Genomic DNA, 10,676 nt, shown 5'->3' with positions numbered 1-10,676 from the left:
AGGTTATCTTCCAATCTATGGATGTTTTGCGAAATTTCATTTGACGGCTAAGATGTACTGCACGTTGCATTGAAGTACACAAAAACTCGTAAAACGCGAATAATTTCCGAAAAATCCATATGCCATTAACGCGCATCCGATTTCGATCTATACCTATTTCAATGAGTTCACGAACGTTTGTTGTTATTGTTTTAGCCGTTTTGAGCATTCGCGAGAATTCGGGTATGTTTATTTTCATTCGTGAGAGAATGTCAGAAAGAAACCACCAAACGAAACGAACGTTGTTGTGTGCTCTCACTCGTTTTTTATGTGCGTGCGAACATTCTTTGGCGAATGTTGGTTCGGTAAAGAATTTATCGTCATAAATTCATGAGCAAAAAACGAAAAGAATGTATTTTGAATCATTCGCGAGCGAATTTTTGCGCACCCTGATGAAAACAATAAACAGCTGTTTCACACGCCATATTGTATGTTGCCATATTTTCAAACTTTAATCTATTTTCTTTCAATTACATAGCAGTTATACAACGGATTCTTAATATTCGGCATTTATATTGTTATAAAGTTTAAATAACAATAGAAAGTACACTTTTTTAATCAATAAAAAAAGATATTGAAAAATATTATAAAATTAAATTATAATGGGACAGCACACATTGTAACTTATGGTCTGTTCCTGTACTTTTTTAATAGTAAACCTAGTAAAAGGGAAACATTTCAAAATTGCTCTCAGAGTACAAAATAATTTAAAAAAGTTCGGGAATACAAATCTAGTAAATATGCCAAAATTAGATGGCAATACTTCAAAATCAACATAACAGCCAATCAGAAGTAGGCATTGCTGTTTACCATTTTTACTCGGCTAAATTTCTGGAGTAAAAAGTTTACAAAGAGAAAGCCATTTTGTTTTGTGATCTTTTAAATTTAAATCAATGTTTTACCAGTTTTGTGGGTTGAGGAACGGGTTTCGAGTAAAAAGTTGCAAAACATGTAAAATGAGTAGATTTTTTTTAGGTTCTGGAACGGAACTTTAAATTACAATATGACAACAAAACATTACAACTGAAATTACAATATGGCAAACGAAACATTTTTCAACCACCATTTTCGAAAATTCGAATCCGCATCTCCCTATTCATTCAGAATAAGGCGAGAATGTGAAAGCGTAATATTTTTTTAAATGCGAAATATCTCCCTAGCGAATATCCAGAATAAGGCTGATATTGTTGACAGTCAGCTGTTATTTGTTTAATCTATACGCACCTTAACGTAATATATTAACGGTCATACGATTTATATTTTTAACAATGTGGCAACACGACAAATAATGGACGGGATGACCTGCCGAGTTTGATCTAGTTCCAATCGTTCCTTTCACAAATTACTTTGTGTGAACTAGTTCATACATTTAGTTGAAAGTCGACTTACGTATCCCTAATCCAGTACGGCACAGTTTTTGTTAGAAACGAGAAATACAAAGCAAATATTTAATTAATATTACAGTAATATTATGGTAATTACGCTCGAAATAAATATTTTTTCAAATCTAACAAAAAAATTGGAAGAAACCCAACAAACATATGATTTGTATTGGTTGAGTGACGAATCATAACAACCGAAAAGAAAAACCACCAAAAATGTTCTTATCTTTGTTTTCCCTTCAGTTTTTTAATCATCATCGCTTTTTGTATATATGTGTATATTTTGTTTTTGTAGGATTCCACAACAGAAGATATTATTAATAACAGCGAAACCGATACAACAATCTCGGTACCGCTGACAACAAATGACGACGATGATGTTGAAGAATTAACAACGCCCACCATACCGTTGAATGCAGGCTCAACAGCAACAGCAGCGGCACCACAACCACAATCCATCAGCAGCAGCATTGCCGCTGCCAACACCACAGAGATTGGTGCTGTACAACAACAACAAAATAATGGAAGCGGTAGTGCTGCAACAACATCTGAATCATCATCATCGGTCATTTCACCCTCGGCCATGGCTGATGATACACTGCACGTAGAAATCTCGGACGCATTGAGTGAAAAGGATAAAGTTAAATTTACGGTTCACACACGAACCACATTGCCGGGCTTTTCAAAGCCCGATAATAATGTTGTTCGGCAACATGAAGAATTTGTATGGTTGCATGATCGTTTCGAGGAGAATGAAGAATATGCGGGTTATATTGTAAGTAGTAGTATTGACATTGGAATAGTTTTGGATAATTTAGTTTTGAATATTATTTTGTTGTTGGTTGGTTGTTTTAGATACCACCATGTCCTCCCCGCCCTGACTTTGATGCATCCCGTGAAAAACTACAACGGTTGGGAGAAGGCGAAGGCAATATGACCAAGGAAGAGTTTAGAAAAATGAAAACTGAATTGGAAGCGTAAGTATCACAAATGAGAGAGGCCTTTAAAACAGGAGCGATACAATTATAGACATAAATGACACAAAACAGGGAACAATTCAAGTTTAGGGTCCGCTGGCGGATAATTTTGAAATATTCAACATATAGTCCTTTGATTACGCATTAAAACGATTTAACGGAATTCCATAATTTCTGAGATGTGGGAAACCAACGTCCCGCAGAGACCTATGAATTTCATTAAGCAAATATTTAATCAGAAACAAGGCACCTTTCTCCAGAGCAAACTCCCACTCTACAAGACGCTGATACTACCCGTGCTGTTATATGGATCTGAAGCATGGTTATTTGCGCAATAAGATGAGGCAGTTCCTGGAGTGTTTGACAGAAAAATTCTCCGAAAGATCTATGAGCATTGTAAGACTATAGAACTGCAGCGAGTACGTTGGCTAGGTCATGTTGTGAGAATGGATGAGGATGCTCCAGCACAAAAGAGCGAGCATATTTACATACAGTTTACGAAAAAGGAGAAGGCCACGAATTAGATGGTAGGTTTGGTTAGGTTTGGGGATGTGCAGTCATTTGTGCAGTCACAGCCACGAGAAGAAAAGAGATAAGCAGAGATCTATAGGGGAGAGAAGATTGGGGAAATAAAGAGAGATGATGGCTATAGAGATCAGGGTCAAGGTTGCACTTTCCCAACCACTTTAGGTTTCTAATTATGCTGTTGATTAGAGCAGGTTCAATTGTTGAGAAGATGCTATGACTCGGTGAAAAGGAGCACCCTCTAGTCTGTGGAGCCTGTAAGCCAGGGCTGGACAGTGACATAGAAGATGCTCAATTGTCTCCGTCTCCACCTCGTCAACGCAGAGGCTATAGTAATCAGTAGCATTATGATTCCATTTATTGGTAAAGGCCCTGATATTGCAATGAACAGTAATGATTCCTGTCATTACTCTTATTTCAGCTTTGCTCAGGTTCAACAGTGGCTCTTGACACGTTGAACCTTGGTTCATTGTGCCAAAGTTCATAGGCTCTTTCGTCGAAGAACGTCTCAAAGTTCCGGTAAAGATGACATATGGGTGGTTTGAGATTAAAGCAGGTTCACTTGTTGAGAAGAAGCTATGACTCGGTGGAAAATGAGCACCCTCTAGTCTGTGGCGCCTGTAAGCCAGGGCTGGACAGTAACACAGAAGATGCTCAATTGTCTCCGTCTCCTCCTCGTCAACGCAGAGGCTAAAGTAATCAGTAGCATTGTGGTTCCATTTATTGGTAAAGGCCCTGATATTGCAATGAACAGTAATGATTCCTGTCATTACTCTTATTTCAGCTTTGCTCAGGTTCAACAGTGGATCTTGACACGTTGCACCTTGGTTCATTGTGCCAAAGTTCATAGGCTCTTTCGTCGAAGAACGTCTCAAAGTTCCGGTAAAGATGAACAGTAATGATTCCTGTCATTACTCTTATTTCAGCTTTGCTCAGGTTCAACAGTGGATCTTGACACGTTGCACCTTGGTTCATTGTGCCAAAGTTCATAGGCTCTTTCGTCGAAGAACGTCTCAAAGTTCCGGTAAAGATGACATATGAGTGGTTGATTGAGTCGTCAATTGCTAGATCTGTGGATTGAGATCCTCGTCTTGCTAATTCGTCTGCTCTTTCATTACCCAAGATGTCACGGTGTCCTGGTACCCAACATAGCTGTAAGTAAGTTCTTCCACAGCTGTTCTACACTTGAGGACGACCTCAGATTTGATATAACAAGAGTTGATGGCTTTAAGAGCAGCATATCCTCGAAGATAGTCACCGGTTCAACGACCTCTGTATCCAGACGTTTTACCAATTCCGCTGTCTTCCAAATCGCGAAGATTACAGCTTGGAAAACACTACAGTTGCAATGCAGTTTGTAGGTTAACTAAAGGCCTAGCCTTTCACAGTAGACGCTTGCCCCTGTACCTTCTTCCATCTTGGATCCGTGTGTATAGAAGGCCAGGCCGTCCAGAGGAGGATTACATCGGTTCCAGTCATCTCTACTAGGAATATAGTCGCTTAGTTTTATGCGTTGGTCCAATATCATACCTGGCTCGTTCAAGATACGACCATGGCCAAGGGTACAACTTGCCAGAGGTTTTTTCATGCAGCCTTAGGGCGCTTAATGCTGAGGACCAGAGGCTTAAAGTTTATGGTCTTTCAAATTGGAAGAGCTGCTCACAAGACCAAAGCGTCTGGAAATCTTTTTAAAAGATCGGCTTATGGAACAAATATACTGTCACAATCATTGTTCTATCCTCCACCTTTGTCATGGTATTGTTGTCTTCTATAAAAAAACGCTGTTAACCGAAAGCCATTTGTGCAACAGCAGTTTCCCAAAAAACATGTCTGTTTGGTATAAATATTTCATGTGACTATTTTTTTTAAGATTAGGTCAGACTCAAACAAAGTGCTTGAGATTCCAGTTGTGACCCTTTATATTTTGATAAGTCCTTTTGTTGTTGTTGTAGCGTCTTTGGGGTATATTCACAATGGCTGAGGTGAGTCATTATCCGCAACTGAAGTTTTCTGATATGAATTCATGACCGTTAGCCGCATGAGACTCACTTCGTTTCGAATCATATGCAACTGGAATTTTCTAATATTATTTTCTGGCTCTTCCAATAAGAATATGAAAAACAAACCTCCCCAAACCCATTCTCATATTTTTCTCGTTTTATTTTTCAGTGAATATTTGGCAACATTCAAAAAAACCGTTGCAATGCATGAAGTATTCCTACGACGTTTGGCTAATCATCCCGTTTTTCGTAATGATCAACATTTAAAAGTCTTCTTGGAATATGATCAAGATTTGTGTGCTAAACCGCGCAAGAAGTCAGCAATATTCGGGGGTCTTGTCAAATCATTGGGCAAGACAACAGATGAAATTATATTGGGGGTGACCGTGCGTGATGTAAATGATTTCTTTGAAAATGAATTACAATTTCTTACGGAATATCATAGTCATTTGCGGGAGGCATCATTGCGTACGGAAAAAATGACACAAAGACATAAAGATGTTGGCGAATGTCATCAAAAGATATCGAATGCATTGCGGCATTTGTCGACCGCCGAAAAGGGTTCTATGGAGGCGTTTTGTGCCAAAACGGCTGATATATTTGAGAAAATTAAGGTAAGCAAATTCTCTAATTCTAGATATTTATACTATGTTCTATTAAAAATTGTAAGATTTAATAATTGATTAAGCAGGGTCTGATAGAGATATATTCTCGAAGTCAGCATTTCATTCTGAGGTGTTAATTTCAATACAACAATTGTAGTTCTTATATTTAAATGGTCATGTTTTCCTTTCCCTTTTTTGAATTTCCACAGAACCTCGAAGTACGTGTGGCCAGTGATCAAGATCTAAAACTGGGTGATACATTACGTTATTATCAACGTGACAGTGAGGCGGCCAAAGCTTTACTAATTCGCCGTTTACGTTGCCTAGCCGCTTATGAAGCGACAAATCGTAATTTGGAAAAAGTTCGTGCTAAAAATAAGGATATTCATGCGGTGAGTTTTGTGAAATTTCTACTTTTTATTTTTTGAAGATAAAACAAATCACATCCTGGCAAAAATTTTTCCTAATACGCTAATATTTTTTATAAAAAAATTGTGCTGGCTAACAAATTGTGTATTTGTTATATGTATATGAAAATCCAGACTAGATTTTCAGATTTTTCAGTAGTCCCTAAATTAGGATTCATGGTACAATAAATAGGTACTCCATTTAGCGCAGCTGACTATTCGATTAGCTGTCAAAGTGCATGATTTCCACTTGCATCTGACGTGCAATGTTGCCAACCATTATAAATATTACTAGACAAAAAATTTGACAGATGTTTTTGAAGGTTAAATACAAAACACTGAATGTACAAGAGCCTACCTAAGCCTATTAATAAGATTATTAGGGAGATCAGCTGGATACCAGTTGCTTCTCAAGTTTGATGTCAAAGATCATAAGGGATACCAGCTGTTTCTCAAGTTTGATGTCAAAATCCATTATTGTAAATAAACGTCCATTATGAAAAAGTAAACATTGGCAACATTAGACTTGAGAAAACACAGCCGACTTTCACTTAATAGATCTTCGAATTTAATCCCTCTCTTATTATGAGACAGCAAAGTAGCTCCACGCTCCTTACCTACAAGCTGTAGTGTTTTCCAAGCTGAAATCTTCTCGATTTGTAAGGCAGCGGAATTGATAAAAAGTCTGGATGCATAGATCGTTGAACCGGTGACTATTTTTGTGGATAGTCAAGTAGCTCTTAAAGCCATCAAATCCTGTTACATCAAATCTTAGGCCGTCCTCAAGTGTAGAGCAGTTTTGGAAGAAGTTACTTAAAGCTATCGGCTGTGTTGGGTACCAGGACACCGTGACACCATGAGTAATGAAAGAGCAGACGAATTAGCTAGACGAGGATCTCATTCTACAGATCTAGCAATTGATGGTTCAATCAAACCACCCATATGTCATCTTTATCGGAACTTTGAGGCGTTCTTCGACGAAAGAGCTCTACTTGAATTCGATGTGCAATATTGTATAATGAACAATTTGACAGATGGTCGAGACAAAACCAAAGGTTTTTGTTTCGATACATCACCTTATTATTGCATCATTGTTCCACGCAACGCTCATTCTCTGTAGTGTAAACAAGAAATTATATCAATGATTTATAAATCATAACGATTTATTTTGTCTAATATAAGCGTAAACGGTTAAACACGATTCCAATTTTTTCTATAATCCCATTTACGTTATTCGTTATGATATGAACGTTGTTTAACATAGTTTTATTTGGTTTGCATTTTTCGAACTATAGAAACCTATACATTTGTTATAGTGTTGCCTTTAACGGAAGTAAGCGTTATATGGTGTTACCAACCATTCTATCAAGTTTCATTTCCATTCGTTCCCACGTAATAAAATTCACCACATATGACGCATTGATATCAAAATGCATGTATTGATCAGCTGTTCACATTGAGGTTAGGATTACGTTAGAATGCATATCTAAAAAAAAGTTCATTGGAAATAAAAATACAGAAATTAAAATGGATAATTCTGCACAAAGTAAGGGAAATTAATTAGTTTTATTTTTATAGAAAAATTGCATTAGAGGGACTTATTTCAATTACAGCCGGCATGTGCTAATTAATAAGGTTATGCAGTCGGTATTTTTTTTTTTTTTTTTTGAAGTACAGATTGTACTTCAAAAAAAAAAATAAAATGGTTTGACACATGAATAATTGTTAAACACTTGCATATGTTGAAGCTCGAAAAAAAACACTGTTACGTTCCACCTACTTCAACACTATGGTGTTGATGCGTACGTTAGCTCCTGAGCTAGCGGCGCCCAATTTTTTTTACCGGCGATAATGGATAATGATTATCCTGACAGGATTTTTATTATTAGAGGGAACTTATTTCACATACAGCCGGCATGGGCTAATTAATAAGGTTATATAGTCGGTTTTTTTTTTTTTTTTGAAGTACAGTCTGTAGAAAATGATTTTACACATCCTTGACAGGATTTGCACCTTCTTGGAAATTTATTTATGATTTTTGGAAATTTAGTCCTGATTTATATTAGGCGAGTTTACTTGCGGCAATTTTTATCGTTCTCTTTTGAACTTGCTCCACGCGTCTATACAAGGCAATTCGGTTTCCAAAATATTTTTTTATTTGTTGTTTTTTCACATTTAAATATATATATAAAATGTCAACAAATACGAAATACACAAAACGAATTGCCAGAAAATTGTCGGTACGAGCAATTTTTTTCATTTCTATACCCCTTGCCCCTCTCTCCTACAAACAAAGACTTGCCGCAAGTAAACTCGCCTAATCTAAATCAAGACTTATTTTTTGTTGTTCAGACGATAGTTGGTGCATATTTATATTTTATTGCTAGAGTTCCCATGAATTTGCTTTTGCATGTCCAAGTTGATTTCTTCGATGGGTAATAATTCAGGGGCAATATTGAATAATTTCCAAAAATCAGTTCCTAAGTAAAGATTTTGTTCGAGATCCTGACATAAATAAAAATTCATTGGTGCCAATTTTTTTTTTTTGAAGTACAGTCTGTAGAAAATGATTTTACACATCCTTGACAGGATTTGCACCTTCTTGGAAATTTATTTATGATTTTTGGAAATTTAGTCCTGATTTATATTAGGCGAGTTTACTTGCGGCAATTTTTATCGTTCTCTTTTGAACTTGCTCCATGCGTCTATACAAGGCAATTCGGTTTCCAAAATATTTTTTTATTTGTTGTTTTTTCACATTTAAATATATATATAAAATGTCAACAAATACGAAATACACAAAACGAATTGCCAGAAAATTGTCGGTACGAGCAATTTTTCTCATTTCTATACCCCTTGCCCCTCTCTCCTACAAACAAAGACTTGCCGCAAGTAAACTCGCCTAATCTAAATCAAGACTTATTTTTTGTTGTTCAGACGACAGTTGGTGCATATTTATATTTTATTGCTAGAGTTCCCATGAATTTGCTTTTGCATGTCCAAGTTGATTTCTTCGATGGGTAATAATTCAGGGGCAATATTGAATAATTTCCAAAAATCAGTTCCTAAGTAAAGATTTTGTTCGAGATCCTGACATAAATAAAAATTCATTGGTGCCAATTTTTCTAGATATTCTACCTTTGCGTTAACTTTTGCCATTATTCGGTGTGTTTTCCATGACGCAAGGTTTAATTCCTCAACTATTTCTCTGCCGTGCTTACCTAGAATTGATACTGTGGCTCCAAGATCTACGAGACCTTTTATCTCTTTGCCTTCAATTTTGATGATGGCCTATGGCCTAGGATCTTTTTATAATTTGCATCGGATGATCGGCTTCAGAAATTATTTTCTTTAATTCCGTTATTTTCTTTCTGCCGTATCCTCATTTTACACTTCTTCTGTTTAGTTGATTCTACATCTGTTGCTTCGGAATTATATGGGAAGGTTGTGGTTCTTGAAAATTTTCAGATCATCTCGTTTCATAATGGTGCTGTCTGGCCTCAAGTGGAAGATAATGACGGATCGGAGAATAATTATTGGTATTGGTTGATCTTGACTAATTCGGTTGAGGGTTCATCACGGCGGGTTGGTCGGAGGAACGATGGTTCCCCGCTGCAACCACATTCTTCCTCACGTTTCCCGCATTGCACATTTGTTGTGATGGTATTTTGCCTTCCACATTTAAAACAATATAATCCTCTTTAAACGAAGGACAATCTCTAAACCCATGGCAATTTCAGCAGACAATATGAGTGAAATCTTGGCAGTGTTTTTTTTATATTTTGAGAATTTGTTGGCCAGCTTTTTAGCACTATATTCCACTGTTCAAATAACTTGGCTTCAAACAGCACATTATACCAATAAAAAAAAAGGAAAATTGTTTTTCCAAATATAATTTTTATTTCAATAGCTGTTAATTGTTTAAACTCTCTGTCCAATAATGTACACCCTTTTTTATGTTTCACTTTTATTGCTTTGTTTTTTTGTGAACCTTAAAAAACAAATACTTGCTTTCTTCTACCAATAACAAAAAATATATAACTGCAGCCTTTGGAAGTTCAAGAGGTATATGGTACTTGTTTTATTTTATATATACATACAAATATATAAATTATAACGTTAATAACAATAGCAAAAAAACATAATTAACTGTAATGATGATTTCATAACAATCTTAAACAAAATTATAACCACATTTTTAATTCATTTAAAAACAAAAAACAACAAGAAAGCAATACTAAAAACACTTCACTCTAATTACACACATTTAATTTTCATTTACTTACTAATACAAAAAATTTGAAAATGCACGTTTTGTATACATAGAGGAATGTTGTGTGTATATTATTTTTTATTTATTGTAAGAAAATGTGAATTTACATTTGAAATATTTATTTTTTCCTTCTTCTCTCATGTTTTCCAATTTAGGCCGAGGCAGCCCAAGCTGAAGCTTGTGAAAAATTCGAAACAATGTCGGCCTGTGGTAAAGAAGAATTGGTCAGTTTTCGCAATCGCCGTGTACAGGCATTCAAGAAGAGGTAATTATTTCTTATTTTTTAATATGTAATATAATTAATATATATATATATACTTTTTAATTTTTATTTTCAGCCTTATTGAATTAGCTGAATTGGAAATAAAACATGCCAAAAATCAATATGAATATTTACGTCAATCTTTATTAGCTTTAAAAGAAATTTAATACTTATCATTGCTTTGATTAATTCTTCTATTGAACTAT

At 35.7% G+C, this 10,676-nt stretch overlaps 1 protein-coding gene across 1 annotated transcript; it reads left to right on the top strand.

The window, feature by feature from the left end:
* The first annotated feature begins 1,937 nt into the window (after nt 1-1,937).
* Nucleotides 1,938-10,644, top strand: LOC133337796 (sorting nexin-6). Its single transcript, XM_061546002.1, has 7 exons — nt 1,938-2,196; nt 2,277-2,398; nt 5,093-5,537; nt 5,738-5,920; nt 9,983-10,000; nt 10,364-10,473; nt 10,547-10,644. Exons 1-7 carry the CDS (start codon nt 2,005-2,007, stop codon nt 10,635-10,637), a joined length of 1,161 nt encoding a protein of 386 aa, XP_061401986.1. The 5' UTR covers nt 1,938-2,004; the 3' UTR covers nt 10,638-10,644.
* Nucleotides 10,645-10,676: the final 32 nt, after the last annotated feature.

This window comes from Musca vetustissima, unplaced genomic scaffold, assembly GCF_032173495.1.
Source record: "Musca vetustissima isolate MV318-11 ecotype Yass unplaced genomic scaffold, APGP_CSIRO_Mvet_v1 utg39994, whole genome shotgun sequence".
NCBI lineage: Eukaryota > Metazoa > Arthropoda > Insecta > Diptera > Muscidae > Musca > Musca vetustissima.
This window is presented reverse-complemented; position numbering and strand designations above follow the sequence as displayed.

What these genes read in the sequence shown, in the direction of transcription:
- LOC133337796 (XM_061546002.1), top strand. Translation starts at nt 2,005, where the DNA reads ATGGCTGATGATACACTGCACGTAGAAATCTCGGACGCATTGAGTGAA. An exon ending in AAGAATATGCGGGTTATATT is followed by an intron (nt 2,197 to 2,276) that starts GTAAGTAGTAGT and finishes TGGTTGTTTTAG; the next exon opens with ATACCACCATGTCCTCCCCG. An exon ending in ATATATTTGAGAAAATTAAG is followed by an intron (nt 5,538 to 5,737) that starts GTAAGCAAATTC and finishes GAATTTCCACAG; the next exon opens with AACCTCGAAGTACGTGTGGC.